Source organism: Cricetulus griseus, assembly GCF_003668045.3.
Source record: "Cricetulus griseus strain 17A/GY chromosome 1 unlocalized genomic scaffold, alternate assembly CriGri-PICRH-1.0 chr1_0, whole genome shotgun sequence".
Lineage (NCBI taxonomy): Eukaryota > Metazoa > Chordata > Mammalia > Rodentia > Cricetidae > Cricetulus > Cricetulus griseus.
In genome coordinates, this window is record NW_023276806.1 from 254,917,350 (window position 1) to 254,936,083 (window position 18,734).

Genomic DNA, 18,734 nt, shown 5'->3' on the forward strand with positions numbered 1-18,734 from the left:
AAGACAGAGCTGGTAGGGACTGTCTCTTTGGATCTATCTGCATTGTAAAGAAATACGCTTTTCTATCTTTCCTATTTCCTGAATGAGGAGAAGGGTACCCTCTCAGGGAAGTCTGGAGTGGAGAGGCAGTTGCCATTCCATTTCTACAGTCAGGACTGTCTTTCCCCTGACCTCTCCAGGAAGCAGTATCGTCTGGTTGGGTGGTCATTCATTCATTCACCCATTCATTCATTCATTTATTCAGTATGTACATGTGTTTAGGCCAGAGGTAGACCCTGAGTGTCTCCAGCATCACACTCTGCCTTATTTTTTTGAGGCAGGGTCTCTCACTAATATTAGAGCTCACCATTTTGTATAGATTAGCTGGCCAGAGAGGATCCACATGTCTCTGCCCCTTCTCTCAGCATGGGTATGTATTTGTGTGTGAGTGTGTGTGTGTGTATGTGTGTGTGTGTGTATGTGTGTGTGTGTGTGTGTGTGTGTTACAGATTGAAGCCACCACAGCTCAGTTTTATGTGGGTGTTGGGGGGTCCAAACTCAAGTCGCCATCCTTACCCAGCAAGCATCCTTACCCACAGAGCCATCTCCCCAGGCCGTTATTTTATTTATTTATTTATTTATTTTGGTTTTTCGAGACAGGGTTTCTCTGTGTAGCTTTGGAGCCTATCCTGGCACTCGCTCTGGAGACCAGGCTGGCCTCAAACTCACAGATATCTGCCTGCCTCTGCCTCCCGAGTGCTGGGATTAAAGGTGTGCACCACTAACGCCCAGCTATTTTTTTAAATTAATGCAAAGTATCCAATTTCCTCACTCACTTAGTTTTGGTTGGTGCTACCCCACACTCACTCTTTTCTTCCCCATCTTCCTGCTCCAGCCCCACCCTGACCAAGCATCTATTTGTATACATCTGCCTTCAGTACAATCACTCAAGCAGCAATATCTAAAGCCAGCGCATCTGGAGTGAAAACGAAGCTAGAGCTCTTCTGTGCCCCACGTCTGCCATGTGATGGCAGCACTCATGTCTCTTACACTGCCCCAGGCATTTTCCCACCTTCTTTGCCTGGAGACAGTCCTGATTCCGGGCACAGATGTTCGCCATATAAATAGAACTATGAAGAGATCTTGAGGATGTTAGGTTGCTTTGAAAGCATAAGATTTCCCCACTTCTCCTGGACCAGCTTCTTGTCTCCCTGGCTGCTCAGCAGACTTGCTCTGTTCCACACGTGGGAAATCAATGGACAGGCATCCTCCATGGTCATGATGTCCTTGGCCTGGTCCTCTGCTTGCCTAGTTCTGCTGCTTTGTGGGGAAGGTAAATCTCAACAAACAAAACTTTTGGAACTTTTCTGTTTTTTGGATTTTTCTTGTTTTGGATTTTGAGTTTTGGGGGTTTTGTTGCTCTTTGTTTTTGTTTTTTATTTGTTTGGTTTTAGGTTAGGGGGGTTGAGACAGGTTTTCTCTGTGTAATGGCCCTGGCTGTCCTGGAACTGGCTTTGTAGACCAGACTGGCCTCAAACTCACCGAGATCCACCTGCCTCTGCCTCCCAAGTACTGAGATTAAAGGAGTGCGCCACCACTGCCCAGCTGTTTTTTGTTTGTTTGTTTGTAATAAAAATGGAGTTGGGTGGTGTGGTAGTTTGAATGTAATTGTCCCCCATAAGCTCATAGGGAGTGGTACTATTAGGAGGTGTGACTTTTTGTAGATGTGGCCTTGTTCTAGGAAGTGTGTCACTGTGGGGGTGGGCTTTGTGATCTCATATATGCTCAAGTCACACCCAGTGTCTCAGTTCACTTCCTGTTACCTTTGGATCAAAGATGTAGAACTTTCAGCTCCTTCTCCATCACCGTATCTGACATGCACTGCCATGTCCCTCCGTGATGACAAGACTAAACCTCTGAACTGTAAGCCACCTCAGTTAAATGTTTTCCTTTATAAGAGTTGCTGTGGTCATGGTATCTGACTAAGACAGATGGATAGAGATTTGGAAAGGATCTGGCAGGAGTTAAGGGAGGGGAAAACATGATCAAATATAATGTGTGTGTCTTGGGTTTCTATTGCCATGAAGAAACACCATAACCTTTGCAACTCTTATAAAAGAAAACACTTAATTGGGGCTGGCTTACAGTTTGAGATATTTAGTTCATTGGCATCATGGCAAGAAGCATGACAACATGCAGGCAACCATGGTGCTAGAGAAGGAGCTAAGAATTCTACATCTTGATAATGCAAGCAACAGGAAGTAAACTGATACACTAGGCATGACTTGAGCATATATGACCTCAAAGCCTGCCCCATAGTGACATACTTTCTCCAGCAAGGCCACACCTACCCCAACAAGGTCACATCTCCTAACAATGCCAGTCCCTATTGGCTAAGCATTCAAACACGTGAGTTTATGGGGGTCATACCTATTCAAACCACCACAGTGTGAAAATAATTTTTTAAAAAAGGTAAATCTTGCACAGGGCTCTGCTATATTCCTGAGGAATCCAGGATGGAGCCCCAGGTTTGGAACACAGGTAGTCATGAGCCCATCCCTCAGGCATAGCCTGTGCCCTGGCTCCTAAATTTGGAGGAGCACATGCAGTTTTCAGGTGTCTTCCTTTCAGGTCCTCTTTGTTCCCCTTTCCCATGTATACTGCACCCCAGCTCCTACCTTGAAAACATATCCTAGCACAGTTGCTTTCTCTGCCCACACAGTTATTGTACTGGCCTTTTGATGAGTATCTGTATTTCATTCAACACTGAGTGTAGCCATGTTTTAATCGCTGAGCAGAACATGTATAGGGGTGTCCACTCCTCCCTAGCCACATGGTAATGTCTCATTCTGGGTTTGTGGGACAGAGTAGAATCTTAGAGACACACAAAAATCATTTAGGTTATTGTACCCTGTTGTGGGATATCTGATCACACTGTGAACCCAGAGATTGAGTTGTTTACTGGAAAAATCTGTTTCTAGTTGTGGTGTGGCTCAACCCTAACACACACCTTTAATTCAAGAGCTTTCTGCTTGAATATTGTAAAAAGGTTTAAAGAAAGTCAACCAGTTAAGAAGTGGAGCAAACAACCAGTTGATAGGGAAAAAACCATAAAGAGTAAGAGGAAGTCAGGAGGATGGATAGAGAAATGCACAGGAAGTGGAAGGGAGGGACATTCAGTTTGAGGAATTTTGTTTGAGACAGTGTAGCAGGAAGCTTTCTGGAACATGGGCAGAGGAGGATGGTCAGCTGGTCATCCAGGTGCTTGCCCTGCCTCTCTGAGCTAGCAGGTTTTCATGCCAGTATCTGGCCCCTGAGTCTTTATTGGTAAAATTAAACAATTGAGATTTTGTTAAAAACAATAGGACCACCCCCTCCAGGGGCTATTCAACATTTTGAATAACTCTTCAAAAAATAAATAAATAGGAACTCATTATTTAGCCCAACCATTCTGGAACTCAAGATCCCTCAGCCTTAGCCTCCTGGAAATTATAGTTGTACATCACCAAGCCTAGCTTCTAAAAGCTTTTAATGACATTTGCCCCCTAGCCTCTATGTCTTACTGGAAAGATCTTTGTGTCTCTCACTTAAAGGATATCAGCCCATAGACTGAGGGCTTATTTAAGAGTTAGAGTAGCCCAAGGTGAGGCTAAAAGTCACTGGTCCCCCACTTAGGTCTCCTCAAAGGTATGTCAGTCACCTTTACCTTTCTCTAGCATCCTAGTTCCGACTGTGTGGGAGGACTTAAAACCTTACATAAGTGTGCTGGACAGTTTTATGTCAACTTGATACAAGCTACAGTCATCTGAGAGGAGGGAGCCTCAACTGAGAAAATTCCTCCATAATATCAGGCTGGAGGTAAACCTGTAGGACATTTTCTTAATTAGTGATTAAGGGAGGGCCCATCCCATTGTGGGTGGTGTCATCCCTGGGCAGGTGGTGCTGGGTTCCGTAAGAAAACAAGCTGAGCAAGCTATGAGGAGCAAGCCAGTAAGCAGCACTCCTCAATGGTCTCTGCATCATTCCTGCCTCCAGTTCCTGCCCTGTTTGAATTCCTGTCTTGAATTCTTTGATGATGAACAGTGCTGTGGAAGTGTAAGCCAAATAAATCCTCCCCCCACCCACCCCGCTTTTGGTCATGGTGTTTCATCAGAGCAATAGTAACCCTAACTAGGGCCCATAAGTGATAATTTTGTTAAAGAGCCATGTTTGGTGTAGTGGTTTGAATTATTGCTCCCCAAGAAGCTCATAGGGAATGGCACTTGTGGGGTAGTTGGATCACACTATGACACTCCTGAGACTGAAAATAAAGTTTGCTTTGAATCAGAAGGTGAAGCTAGCTACTAGCTGACCAAAATCAGACATAGAGGTTCTGGAGGACTGAGGACAGAAAGACAATGGAAGTACTAGGGAGGGGCTTATAAAATTTTCCAGTCCTTTTGGATTGAGGAAGGAGACAGACAGGAATTCACTGGCCACTTCTCTGTGAAAGACCCGCTCGGAATGCTTCTGCATGCCCCCTGCCCCTCTGTCTTCCCCGCCTGTGCCGGTGCTGGGTGTTCTCTCTGGAGCAGGCGGGAGGAGCAGTTGACTGAGGGCAGCGCGGCGGGGACTGAGCAGGGCAGGGCCAGGGTTCGGCCAGGGGCTGGAGAATGCAGCGCAGGCGGCGCCTGGAAGGGGAACTTGAGCTGGGAGAGCAGCGGTGCTGCTTGTCCAGGAGCTGCGAGCGGGGAGCCGCCTCCAAGGCCAAGGACACGGGGGCCGCGGAGCTGCCAGGGCCTCCCAAGCCTTCACCCCGGCAGGGCTCGCGCCCCCTGCCTGCCCCGCACCGCGCCTCGGGGTTGGGGCCGAGCAACGAGCATCAGGTGGGCCGGCCCGAGGGCGAGCACCAGGTGCGTTGGCCCGAGGGCGAGAGCACCAGTTAGGCCGGCCCGGGGCCCCGCCCCCACACCCCCACCTGATGGGGAACACTCCGTCCCAAGGTCAGCTATCCGGACGCGGAGGGAATTGAATCTGTTGTACCAGACACCAGACCTTGAGAATATGCTGATCTGGAATGGCTCTGTGTCTCATTTGAACCATCCAATAGAAATGATTCTGTATTTCGCCTCATTTGAAAGACTCTGTGTTTCACCTCATTTGAATGACTCTATACTTCGCCTCATTTGAATAACCCTGTATAGCGCCTCATTTACATTGACCAATGGGAATAGCTCTGTACGATGCCTCATTAGAATTATCCAATAGAATCCCTGCTTCTAGCTTGCGCCTTTTTCCCTATATAAGGACCCCTCTCCCTTGGCTCGGCGCACTTAGCCACACAGAAGCTAAGTCGCCCCGGGTACCCGCGTCTCTAATAAAACCTCTTGCGGTTTTGCATCCAAGTCTGTGGTCTCACTGATTCCTGGGTGCGGGTCTCCTTCTACGAAAGTACCTCTTCGGGGGTCTTTCACTCTGCCATTTATCTTGTAGCACGAAAAATTAAAGATCCAGAGACAGATATTGGGGTTCAAGCTTCAAGCTGAAGATCAGAAAAGCAAAGCAGCTGGTCACTAACTCTTACTCTACCTCAGAATGAAAGGTGATCCTGGCTCCACCAAACCTCAGACTGTAACCTCTCCTCAGCGTAGCTGGAGAATCCTGAGACTTCAATGTCTTCTATCCTCAATGTGGCTGGAGAATAAAATGCCTGATACTGACCACTGAAGACCCTGCTCCTATCTTTTATACCCCTCTAGTGCTGGGATTAAAGGTGTGAGATCCCAGGTGCGGAGTTCATCTTTGTGTGAGCTGTTTCTCTTTAGGACTGGATCAATCTTGTGAAGCCCTGGGTGGCCTTGAACTCACAGAGATCTTTCTACCTCTTAATCCTGAATTTTAGGATTAAAGGTGTGTATCACCACCTCCTAGCTTCTAGCTTCTGGGATTAAATGTGTGTGCCTGGCTTCTGTGGCTTGTTGCTGACTTTGCTTTCTGAATCCTCAGGCAAGCTTTAATAAATCATAAATAATATATGACCACATCAATCAGGTGTTTGCCCTGATATCTGACTCCTGGGGTTTTGTTGATAAAAGAATAAGAAGATAAATACTTCACCAATGTGGGGCCATGAGATACAAGGCAGCTGCTCTCGGCTGACTTTGCAGCCACTAGAGTTGCCACCGTAGCTGGCTTTCCCTCCATATCCTCAGGTCCTCCATGTGAGTCTGAGGGTTTCCCGTTACAGCCCCTCTACATCAGCCTCCAGCTGCTGCCCATCCTTGATCCCAAATGCCACCAGAGTTAGCCTCCCACCACCAGCCAGCTCTGTCCTTAACTTTCTGCCATGCAGACTTCTGAACATACTCTGCATCCTGTAGAAACTACTTGGTGAGACCAGAAATATGGAAGCGTAAAGAGTTTACATGGGAAGCGCAGCCACAACAGGGTTAGATCTTGGATTCTACTTAGATTTACTTCTAGAGTTTATGATCTCGACCACTAGGCTCTACTGGCATTTATAGAACCTAGCCTGTGGTAAGCTATCCTAGACCCAGCATTCACCAGTCCCTCTAAATGACCGTTATGAGGACCTCAAAGAAGAGAGGGACAAGTGTGTCTACCACAGGGTGTCCAACCTGCATAGCCACCTATAACTTGGTATCTAATCTGCATAGCCACCCATAACTTGGTGTCTAACCTGCATAGCCACCTATAATTTGGTGTCTAATCTGCATAGCCACCTGTAACTTGGTATCTAACCTGCATAGCCACCTGTAACTTGATGTCTAACCTGCATAGCCACCTGTAACTTGGTGTCTAACCTGCATAGCCACCTGTAACTTGGTGTCTAACCTGCATAGCCACCTGTAACTTGGTGTCTAATCTGCATAGCCACCTGTAACTTGGTGTCTAATCTGCATAGCCACCTGTAACTTGGTGTCCAATCTGCATAGCCACCTATAATTTGGTGTCCAATCTGCATAGCCACCTGTAACTTGGTGTCCAATCTGCATAGCCACCTGTAACTTGGTGTCCAATCTGCATACCCACCTGTAACTTGGTGTCCAATCTGCATAGCCACCTGTAACTTGGTGTCTAACCTGCATAGCCACCTGTAACTTGGTGTCTAACCTGCATAGCCACCTGTAACTTGGTGTCCAATCTGCATAGCCACCTATAATTTGGTGTCCAATCTGCATAGCCACCTGTAACTTGGTGTCCAATCTGCATAGCCACCTGTAACTTGGTGTCTAACCTGCATAGCCACCTGTAACTTGGTGTCTAATCTGCATAGCCACCTGTAACTTGGTGTCCAATCTGCATAGCCACCTATAATTTGGTGTCCAATCTGCATAGCCACCTGTAACTTGGTGTCCAATCTGCATAGCCACCTGTAACTTGGTGTCCAATCTGCATACCCACCTGTAACTTGGTGTCCAATCTGCATAGCCACCTGTAACTTGGTGTCTAATCTGCATAGCCACCTGTAACTTGGTGTCCAATCTGCATAGCCACCTGTAACTTGGTGTCTAATCTGCATAGCCACCTATAACTTGGTGTCCAATCTGCATAGCCACCTGTAACTTGGTGTCTAATCTGCATAGCCACCTGTAACTTGGTGTCCAATCTGCATAGCCACCTGTAACTTGGTGTCTAATCTGCATAGCCACCTGTAACTTGGTGTCTAATCTGCATAGCCACCTATAACTTGGTGTCCAATCTGCATAGCCACCTATAACTTGGTGTCTAATCTGCATAGCCACCTGTAACTTGGTATCCAACCTGCATAGCCACCTATAACTTGGTGTCTAATCTGCATAGCCACCTGTAACTTGGTGTCCAATCTGCATAGCCACCTGTAACTTGGTGTCCAACCTGCATAGCCACCTGTAACTTGGTGTCTAACCTGCATAGCCACCTATAACTTGGTGTCCAATCTGCATAGCCACCTATAACTTGGTGTCTAATCTGCATAGCCACCTATAACTTGGTGTCTAACCTGCATAGCCACCTATAACTTGGTATCCAATCTGCATAGCCACACATATTGACCTCCCAGCCACTTCCCCTTGCCTTGCCACACTTATCCTTCTCTGTCTACTCCCCATGTCCCTCCCACCCCTGCTTTCCGGCCTTCTCCCTCACCTTGCCCCAACCTCTTCCTTCACCCCTTTACGTTTTCAAGCCCTGACTTTTTAAGTAACTGCATCTGTTGGCGTTTGTGATCTGTGTACTGTGAACATGGCTGGGATCTCCACAGGCAGTGACTCTGGTGGTTTGTCTTGTGATTTTCCAGTGTGCTCTGCATCTATTATAAACTGTACTGAGAATTTTGAAGCTTGGTTCTTGCTCAGGATAGTAGAATGCACAAGGCTCTCAGAGTACTGGACAGCTTCCAGTTAGCCCACAGTCACAAAGGAAGCAGCAAGCATACTACAGTGAACCTGCTGCCAGCATTCTTTCTTCTCCCCTTTTCATGTGTGGGTGTGGTGTGGTGCTCATTCACATGTGTGCCTGTGGGTGCATACACATAGAGGCCTGGGATTAATATCAGAAATCACCTTCTGATGGGGGGGGGGCTGTCCTGTGACTATGTTTCTCTTATTGGTTGATGAATAAAGCATTGTTTGGATAGTGGCCAGGCAGGAAGGATAGGCGGGGCTACCAGACAAGGAGAATTCTGGGAAGTGTAGGCAGAGAGGAGTCCTCGTGTGAGTCTGGCAAGAGAGGACACAAGTCAGGCCATTCTCCAGTAAGATAAGGCCATGTAGAAATACATAGATTAGTAGTTATGGGTTAATAATTAAGACAGAGCTAGCCAATAAGAAGCCCAAACCACAGGCCAACAGTTTCATAATTAATATAGTATCTGTGTGTTTATGTGGGGCTCCAAGGTGGTGGGACCCTGGCCAGGTCAGAAAACTCATGCTTACAACCTTCTATCTTTCTTTTCTTTTCTTTTCTTTTCTTTTCTTTTTTTTTCCCGAGACAGGGTTCCTCTGTGTAGCTTTGGAGCCTATCCTGGCACTCGCTCTGGAGACCAGGCTGGCCTCAAACTCACAGAGATCCACCTGCCTCTGCCTCCCAAGTACTGGGATTAAAGGCGTGCGCCACCAACGCCAGGCATAAACCTTCCATCTTTCTTCCACCATATTTATTAGAGGTTCTCTCCATCAAACCTAGAGGTCACCAACATGGCTAATCTTGATAGCCAGCTGGCTCTAAAGATCCTCTCTCCACCTTCTAAGTCTGGAACTACATGGGGATACCACGACATCCAGCATTTAAATGGGCTCTGGGGTTCCAAGCGTTAGTCCTCATACTTGCATGGCAAATGCTTAAGCACTAAGCCATCTCTCCTGAGATCATAGCTTGAGACATTTGTCAAGAGATGCTCAGGGCATCTAACATAGTCCAGTGACATTAGCTCTGTTCTGAGGTGCCTAAGTCAAATGCGTGGCCCTTTTTATCTACACCCTGCCATTGTCACAGCAGTGGAGCCCCAAGCCTTCATGCCTCCCCCCTTGACTCTGTTGTCCCAGTAAGAGCAAATCTTTTCCAGTCAGTTTCAGAAGAAATTCCTCAGGAACATTAGGCATCCTTCTATCTCCAGCCTGGGCTCCCTTTCATTTACACTTGACTGTAGCCACGCCCTTCTTCCCTCTGCAGTAGCCATGTCCACTTCCCTCTGTGATCCCTTTTCTTCACTGGGCTCTTCCCAGACCAAACAGCTGCAATGTGGCTACCTAGCCGGGAACCCCAGTTTTGGTGACACTAATGTCTGAGAAGCTCTCTCACTGCCCCCCCACCCCCCAGTGCTTAAAGATGCTGTGTGCCTCCTGCGTGGGAATGTGGTGTGTTTCCATCCTGTCCTTCTTCCTGTTTCTTTTTGGTCTTATCTCCCACCCTGCATCTGCCCCAGAGTCTCCAATAACTTAGCAGTAACTGCCCACTCCCTCGTACCCCTCACACCTGACAACCCATCCAATGCTACCGTTCATCACAGGTCACCTGCTCACAGGTACAGAGCTGGAGAGCTTCCTAGACTCAAGCATGAATCTGTACCCTCGTGCATCATGAAGGGGCAGGAAGTAATTTGGAGCTAGACTTTCTGATCTCACTGTCCTGCAATGCTCTGACCAGAGGAGATGCCACTTCCCTACTGGCAATGCAGGCTTGGGACCAGGTGATAGTGAAACAGGCTTTGTCTTGTCCCCTCAGCCATTAACAGTTCACATATTGGGGTCAGGGAAGATGCTGGATCCATGAATGAAGTACATGCTGTGTAAACCTGACGACTTGAGTTCAGTGCCCCAATATCCAGGTAAAAATCTGGGCGCCACAGCAGATGCCAGTAATGCAAGTTCTGAGGAGGAGGAGATATGAGGATCATCGGGGCTCTCTGGTCAACCAGCCCAGGATCAGTCAAGGACCTTTTTTCAAAAAGTAAGGAGAGTACCATTGACCTCTGGATGCATACACACACACATGCACACTCACACGCATGCACACTCATGCACACTCACACACATGCATACTCACACATGCACACTCACACATGCACACTCACACATGTACACTCACACATGCACACTCACACATACACACACATGCACACTCACACATATGTACACTCACACACATGCATACTCACAATGCACACTCACACACATATGCACACTCACATACACATTTGTCGCAGAAATTCTTTTAGACAATAGTCTTTGAGGTACTGGCCCCTTCTGGGTGGGGTCTCAGAGGCCGCGTGTAGACTGGGAAAAGCTGATGCTCTCTTGGGGGTGGTCAGAAGGGGATGGCAGCATCCAGGGGCTAAGGACAGAAGACCTCGGTGGTTCTCTACCTTGCTTTGTCATTTGTGAGTGATTCCCCATTAATACCTGACTTCCCTTTATCTGAGCTTTCATGGACTCTATTACAATTGTCCATCACCCACACATGTTCACACACACACACACACACACACACACACACACACACACACACACAAAGAGTTCACACACCATCAGGGTTTATTTAGCTTAATATGTAATGGCAGCAGAACCAGCACCAAGAAGTGGCAGGCAGAGTTCTTCCCCAAACACCTCAATCACATCTGAGCACCACTTCCTATGTCCTCCAAGCCAAGGTCCGGTCCCCAAGTTACCATTTGCTCACATACTCTGGGTCTATTGGATGGCTGCAGAGAATGATGCCCCAAGGGTGATCCCCAGAGTATAAAAGAAGGTGTATTAGTTAGCTGGGTGGAGTTTGACTGTTTGGTAGACCCCCAGCAGCCTCACAGGAGGCTCCTTCATCTTTGTCTCCTCCTGGGAAGACAACTGTGGCATATGTCACAGGCTTGGATGACACCAGAACCTTAGGAGGCAGAGGGGGCTGTAGGGGTGGGGCCGGGGGTTTCCTTGATGGAGGATCAAGAGGAAAGCCCGGGTAGGTGGTGTCAAAGGAAGGTGGTGAGTCTAGCCTCACGTATGGTACGTCCGTGGGCAGCCCAGCAGCCAGTCCAGAGTCACTGCTGTAGTGGGCTGCTGAGGAGGGTTCCTGGAATAAAAGCAGGCAAGTCACACAAAGGCACTCTGAGAGAGTTCCCTCTGATGGGAACCCAGAGACCATATGGACGTACTGTAACGATCCCAGTATGTCAAAGGGACAAGAGGGCATTCCAGGGATGGTAGTGCCCAGGCACACACACACACACACACAAACATTTAATCCCAGAACTCAAGAGTTCAAGTTCAGCCTGGTCTACATAGTGAGTTCCAGTACCTAGTGAGATCCTGCCTGAAAAACAAAACAACATCAACAAAAATCTGGGAGTCATGGTGCACACTTTTAACCCCAGCACTAAGGAAGCAGAGGCAGGTGGATCTCTGTGAGTTTGAGGCCAGCCTGGTTTACATAGTGAGTTGTAGGCCAGCCAAATATAAAGAGACAGTGTCTCATTAAAAAAAAAAAAGTAGAGTGGGGTGCTTAGAAGATGTCCTAAGCCCCCAGGTACTCTAGATATAGGAAGGTGAGGGTCTGGACCACAATGAGGGTCTTTTCTCTACCTATTCTAATGTGATGGGGGAGGGGCACCTGCAGAGGTCTCTTACCATGCCTGAAGCTCCACTGCTCTGGAACTGGCCACAGACACCAAGCCTGCTCCCTGGCAACAGAGAACAGCAATCCTATTGCTTGCAGTGTGGCTCCAAGCATCCCAAAGCCTCCCAAACCTTTGTTAGTGCGGACCTACTTTGTGCTCTTCCGTCTCTAAGCCCAACCCCTCCACCTCTGCACCCCCAAGCCTGCCTTGCTTCCCTGCTGCTTTCTGCTCCTCCAGCTGCCTCAGCACTAAACCTACCCCTGGAGCTCTTTCCTTCTTCCATCCTTTCTCCTCAGGGCCCACTTCCTCCAGCCTGCCATAACCTGAGCGTCCCATCAGCCACTGGAATTCTAGCAGTTAGGGACTCTGCTAAAGAATGGCAGGATTTTTCATGTGGAGTCTCTTGGCCTTGTATTCAGAACTGAGCATCAGAGGAGGTACATACCTTTCCTTCGGGCCATCACAGCAAACAGCACCACCGCCACCACCAGCAGGCCCAGCAGGAGCACAGCACCCCAGATCAGCTGGATTCTGAGAGACAGAAAGGGATAGTCTGGTTTAGCACTGAGGCCTGAGGAGAGCTGCAGACCAAGAGCCCTGGAGTAGTGGGAGATACTGCCACTTTCTTTGGGAAAGATGGAATGGGAAGAGGATGAGGCAGGCCCAGATGGGGGAGAGGAGAGGCACGGTTTCATAGTGTCTTTGTTGGAGATGTACCAGAGAGAAGGGACAGATAATGAAATGGATAGGGGTCGGTCTGTCTGCTGCTGAGATGTTCCCCATCAGTGGAATGAGTTAGCAGTGTATTTGATTTGAGATGATTTTAAAAATTTGTGTGTGTGAGAGAGAGCATATATGCACATGCGTGCAAAAAGACTCCATAGGCCTAAAGAGAGCTTCCGATCCCCTGGAGCTGGAATGACAGGCTATTGGGAACTGCTGGGCCTGGATTCTGCCCTCTGTAAGAACAAGTACTCTTGACTGCTGAGCCATCTCTCCAGCCCTCCATCTGATTCAGTCCACAGCTCAGTTTCCCAGGCCTCCCACACCACTGTTTCCAGCACCTGTTCTCATGCCTTCGGAACTCGGGAGGACTAACACTTCCCACAGCGTCCAAGGAGGGCTCCTTTGGCAGACTTCCGGTTCTAGAGCTCTCCGTCTTGTCCTCTACTTCCTTCTCCTCTCCTGGGCCAGGAACTGAGCCAGAAGGAAACATGTAGTGAGGGCACAGCCATTGTAGAACAGCTTTCATGGCCTGTCAAGATCTGCAGAGCTGAGGAAATGAAGCTAAGGAAAGTGAGACCACTGAGGATGACAGACACACTGGGAACAGCCCTTCCTTCATTATATGCATTGGGAAATGGCTTCCACTCTGCATCTCTGCCTGGCTGTGAACATAGCCAGTTCCCCTCTGCCACCAGCTCCCACCCACGGAGCCCCCTGCATTTCTTCATCTCTGCCAGCTTCAGCCACACCCTAGAATGTCTCCAGGTCTCTCAGACTATGCCCCACCATCACTGTATGGTCTGCTTGTATCTCCTGACCATCCCAGAGTAGATTATCGTTTTGTTAATCTCAGTACCAACCTTGTTCTTGGCTCTCACACATCTTCAGTGAGGTCCTCTTCCCATGTACCTGTAGCCCTGTGGCCCCACATTCAGGCTGATTAGGATCCCATCCCAAGCTCTGCCTCTGCGATTTACGGGGACTCTGGCTTAGTACTAATGGGGGGAAACACTCACTGACCTTTTTGAGAGCCCAGCTAGTACCTAGACTTCAATGTGATGAGGCTTCTGTCATTTCTACAGTGGACTTAACTTGACTGCAGGACTTAGGTGTGTCACTGGGGGTGGGTTTTGAGGCTTCAAAAGTCCATGCCATCCTCACTCTCTCTGCCTTGTGTTTGTATAAACTCTCAGCTACTTCTCCAGTGCTGTGCCTGCCTACCTGCTGCCAAGCTCCCGCCATGACAGTCATGGACTCTGTCTGAAATTGTAAGCCCCCAATCAACTCTTCCTTCTGTAAGCTGGTGTCTTATCACACCAATAGAAAACCAAGAAAGCTGCTCTCTGAAACTGAATGCTTGCCTGAGGGACAGGCCATCCGTTTCCTGGACACCATGCTCTATGGGGTGGGTGCTGCATATCCTCTATGTAGCACCTACCCCACAGCAATGGGAAGAGCTCCAGGCACCTGCTGTCTCTTCCCTTTTTCCATCTTCCCAGCCAGACGTGTCTTGTTGCAATCTGTCTTTTAGGGAGTTAGAGCCCGGAGTTTCCCCAGGCGTAGTGGAGCACACCTGTAGGCTAGGAAGCGTTTGGGAGGCTTAGGATCTTTTCAAGTTTGAGGCCCTCATGGTCTATGGTGTGAGTTCCAGGTTAGCCAGGGTTACATAGACCATGTCCCCACTGAAGTGTCTCAGTGGGTATAGGGCCTATCATGGAAGCATGAAGATCTGAGCTTGATCATTAGCCAGGCACAGAGTGAGTGTTTGTAACCCCAGCACTGGGGACAGGGTATGGGGACAGGAGCATCCCTGTAACTCATTGATCAGCTAGCCTAGCACAGATCTGGGTTCACTGAGAGACCCTGTCTCCAAAAATAAGGTGGAGTGTAAGACACCTGCCATTGACCTTTGTCCTCCACATGCACGCACGCACGCACATACACACAGCAACATCTGTGTGGACCACGGGTGCACCAAAAAGAGAAAAAGCGGAAACAAGACCAAACTCGGAGTTATGAGACCTCAGCACATCAGGGATGAGGAACCCTGGGAAGGACTCATGTTGGCCGGCATCTGCTTACTGTGTGAAATAATAGCCATGAACCAGCAAGATGGCTCAGCAAGTAAAGGGGCTTGCTGCCATGACTGACGACCAAGTTTGATACCCAGAACCCACACGGTGAAGGAGAGAATGACTCTCATCAATTGTCCTCTGACCTCTACACGTGCACTGTGACATGCCCAAGCACACACACAATAAGAAATGAACGCAAAGTTTTAAATAAGAGTTGTGGTTTGACATGAGGGAAATCCAGTGACAATCCAATCAACTCCTCTTACGTATCCAGGAAAACCAAAGGGATGAGAACGACTTTAATTTTGTCATCAGGGGATCAGACACAAGTTACAGCTCACCAAAGATGAAAGCCACCAGCCTGCCATTTCCAGCATTCTCTCTCCAGAGCAGGCTTTTGTAGCACCAGTTTTGTTAATTAATTTTTATTATTTATTTTATGTGCATGCATGTTTTGTCTGCATATGTGGGCACACTATGTGTGTGCCTGGTGCCCAAGGAGGCCAGGACATCAGATCCCCTGGAACTGGAGTTTCAGGAGGTTGTGAGCTGCCATGTGAGTGCTAGGAATTGAACCTGAGTCCTCTGAAAGAGCAGCTAGTGCTTTTAACCTCTGAGCCACCTCTCCAGACTTCTAGCACCCTATTTTTAAATTACATTTTTACTTTAATAAAAAGTAAAAGATGCCTAGAAAGATGTGACCTGTGAGAATAAAACCTGCAAAAGCAATGTGCTTTCTTAATTAAGATTTCCCAGGGAGTTAAACATTAATATGCTTAATATTAATGGATAAATAGCAGGTTTAAATATGTTTAAACTTTTAATTTAATTTTTTTTTTTTTTTTTTTTTTTTTTTTTTTTTTTTTTTAGAAATCGCCTGCCCCAATTTAAAACTGAGTGGAATCAGGCACAGCATTGCACACCTATAATCCCCATATTCAACTGAAGCAGGAAGAACATGAGTTTGAGGCCAACCTAGGCTACATAAATGGGTCCCAAACAAGTCTGGGCTATAGAGTGAGATTTCTAAAAAAGCAAACAAATCCTGCATAGGTTAAAGTCCAATCCAGGAACCACAGGATTCCATCTATAGGTCATGATTTCACTAAATACTCAGAGAAGACTCATAAACTCTGTAAGATAAACTTTAAATCGTCAAAGGAAGGCAGGGCTGAGGAAATGACTCAGTGGGCAAGCATGAGATCCTGAGTTCAAATCCCCAATACTGATGTAAAAATGCTGGATGTGGAACTCCAGTGCTGGGGACTAAAGAGAGACCAATTCCTATCCGTCCAGCCAGTCTATCCAAAATGGTGAGCTTCAGTTTGAGTGAGAGACCCTGTCTCAAAGTAATAAGGGGGAGAATGATAGAACTGGACATTCTATGGGGCTGTACAGATGGTACATGTTCACATACACCACACACTCGTGTATACACAATACACCCACAAACTCATGTATGCACAATACACCACACACTCATGTATACACTATACACCACACACTCGTGTATGCACAATACACCACACACTCATGTGTACACTATACACCACACACTTGTGTATGCACAATACACCACACACTCATGTGTACACTATACACCACACACTTGTGTATGCACAATACACCACACACTCATGTATGCACAATACACCACACACTGTGTATGCACAATACACCCACATACTCATGTATGCACAATACACCACACACTCATGTATACACTATACACCCACACACTCATGTATACACAATACACACACACATGTATACACAATACACCCACAAACTCATGTATGCACAATACACCACACACTCATGTATACACTATACACCACACACTCGTGTATGCACAATACACCACACACTCATGTATACACTATACACCACACACTCGTGTATGCACAATACACCACACACTCATGTATACACTATACACCACACACTTGTGTATGCACAATACACCACACACTCATGTATGCACAATACACCACACACTGTGTATGCACAATACACCCACATACTCATGTATGCACAATACACCACACACTCATGTATACACAATACACACACACATGTATACACAATATACCCACAAACTCGTGTATGCACATACATACACACACTCGTGTATACACAATACACCACACACTCATGTATACACTATACACCCACACACTCATGTATACACAATACACCCACACACTCGTGTACACACACACATGTATACACAATGTACCCACACACTCATGTATACTCACATACACCCACACACTCATGTATGCACAATACACCCACAACTCATGTACACACACACACATGTATACACAATACACCCACATACTCATGTACACACACACACTTGTGCACACACACACACTCATGTATACACACATACACCCACATACTCACATACACCCACACACTCATGTACATACACACACACTGAAAGACACAAAAATTAATTTCTGCTAATGTGCTTGAAATTCACATAAAGTAAAAGAAAGATAGTATCAAGTTTGGTAGAGCTGGAGGAAGACACAAGGGCCACAGAGATGCTGTGACAGAACACAAGGGCCACAGAGATGCTGTGACTGACAGGAAGCCACTGTGAGGGAGGAGGCTGCCCGCTTAGCGGTTTATCTTCAGCTTCCCAAACAGTTCCGTTGCCGCTCAGAGCTGTCAAAAGGATCTCTCTCCCCAATGCTCCATACCTCAAGTCCCCAAGAGTGCCCCCCACAGGTCATCTTCTGTCTACACTCACCTGGCGGAAGCACCAACAGGGAGACCCTGTGCAGGGTCTGGGGCCCCTCGGCTCCCTCCACCACACAGCCATACTCCCCTGTGTCCTCCTCCTGCAGGGTCACCATTTCCACCTGTAGGAGCCCCCCACCCAGGTCAGTGAGGAATACGCGCCCATTTTCTGGGTCTCTTCGGTCCACAGCTGAGGTCACCAATGGCTGGCAGCCTTCCTGCAAGAACCGGCACCACACCTTTCGTGCCCTCACATCCTGGAGCCGGTAGTGGCACTGCACCTGAATGAATGACCCCACGGGTGCCTGTAGCACCTCGGGATGGTTGTCAGCTGAGCCCTGACCTGGGGAAGGAAGAGAGGTGGGGGTGAGGGTTGGATAGAAGCAGGAATGGCTCCTAGCCCACCCTCTGTCATAGAGACGTGGGGATCAGGGGGCAGCGGCGGCATCTGGGGAAGGAGGTGTGGCTCCATCTGCACCTTACCTGCCAGTCCCAGGAGCAGCAGCAGCAGCAGTTGCAGGTAGCAGCCCATGGCTGGCAGATGGCAGTTCTGAGTGGCCTCTTCAGGGACACTGCAGGCCCCTGGGGGCAGGAAACATCTGTCTCATACGGTCACGTGGGCTCCTCAGGGGCCCACAGAGTTAGACCGGTGGGAATCTCCAGGGTTGGGGGCAGGGAGCTTCTCAGGGCTTGCTTGGCTCAGGGCTCAGAGACTCTGAGAGACTGGTAGAAGAGTGTGAGAGAGGTTGAAGAAGAGGGCCTGACTCCCCGCCAAAGGGAATGGTCAGAGGACCCAGCTCCCAGAGGGCAGGAGAAATAAGGATAATCTTCCCTCTCCCAAATATAGATATGCAGAAACAGCTACGAGGAAGGAAAGCTAGGTCCCTCCATGTGGTCCGAGGCCATCTGATTCTCAAGTCTTTATGAATGACACCCCCATCCTGGCTCCACACACACATGCCACCCCAGCTCCCATGAGACCTTCACTCCATCACTACAACCTCTTGGCTGGAAACCCACTGGGCCCGCCTTTGCCTTGCCCTACTTAGACTCCCTGGAGCCTTTCTTTCGAACCTACCCTCCCCAATTCTGGGGGACGTGCCTTTCTGTCAAGG

General features: G+C 48.1%; 1 protein-coding gene across 1 annotated transcript; it reads right to left on the reverse strand.

The window, feature by feature from the left end:
* Positions 1–11,214: 11,214 nt before the first annotated feature.
* Treml1 (triggering receptor expressed on myeloid cells like 1) lies at positions 11,215–18,151 on the reverse strand. Its single transcript, XM_027394460.2, has 6 exons — positions 18,103–18,151; positions 17,630–17,962; positions 13,129–13,261; positions 12,510–12,595; positions 12,075–12,127; positions 11,215–11,520 (listed from the first exon to the last, which is right to left on the reverse strand). The coding sequence occupies exons 1-6, from the start codon at positions 18,149–18,151 to the stop codon at positions 11,215–11,217; spliced, it is 960 nt and encodes a 319-aa protein (XP_027250261.1).
* Positions 18,152–18,734: the final 583 nt, after the last annotated feature.

What these genes read in the sequence shown, in the direction of transcription:
- Treml1 (XM_027394460.2), bottom strand. Translation starts at nt 18,151, where the DNA reads ATGGGCTGCTACCTGCAACTGCTGCTGCTGCTGCTCCTGGGACTGGCA. An exon ending in TTCCGAAGGCATGAGAACAG is followed by an intron (nt 12,596 to 13,128) that starts GTGCTGGAAACA and finishes TCTGTCTCTCAG; the next exon opens with AATCCAGCTGATCTGGGGTG. An exon ending in GCAGTGGAGCTTCAGGCATG is followed by an intron (nt 11,521 to 12,074) that starts GTAAGAGACCTC and finishes CTTTTATTCCAG; the next exon opens with GAACCCTCCTCAGCAGCCCA.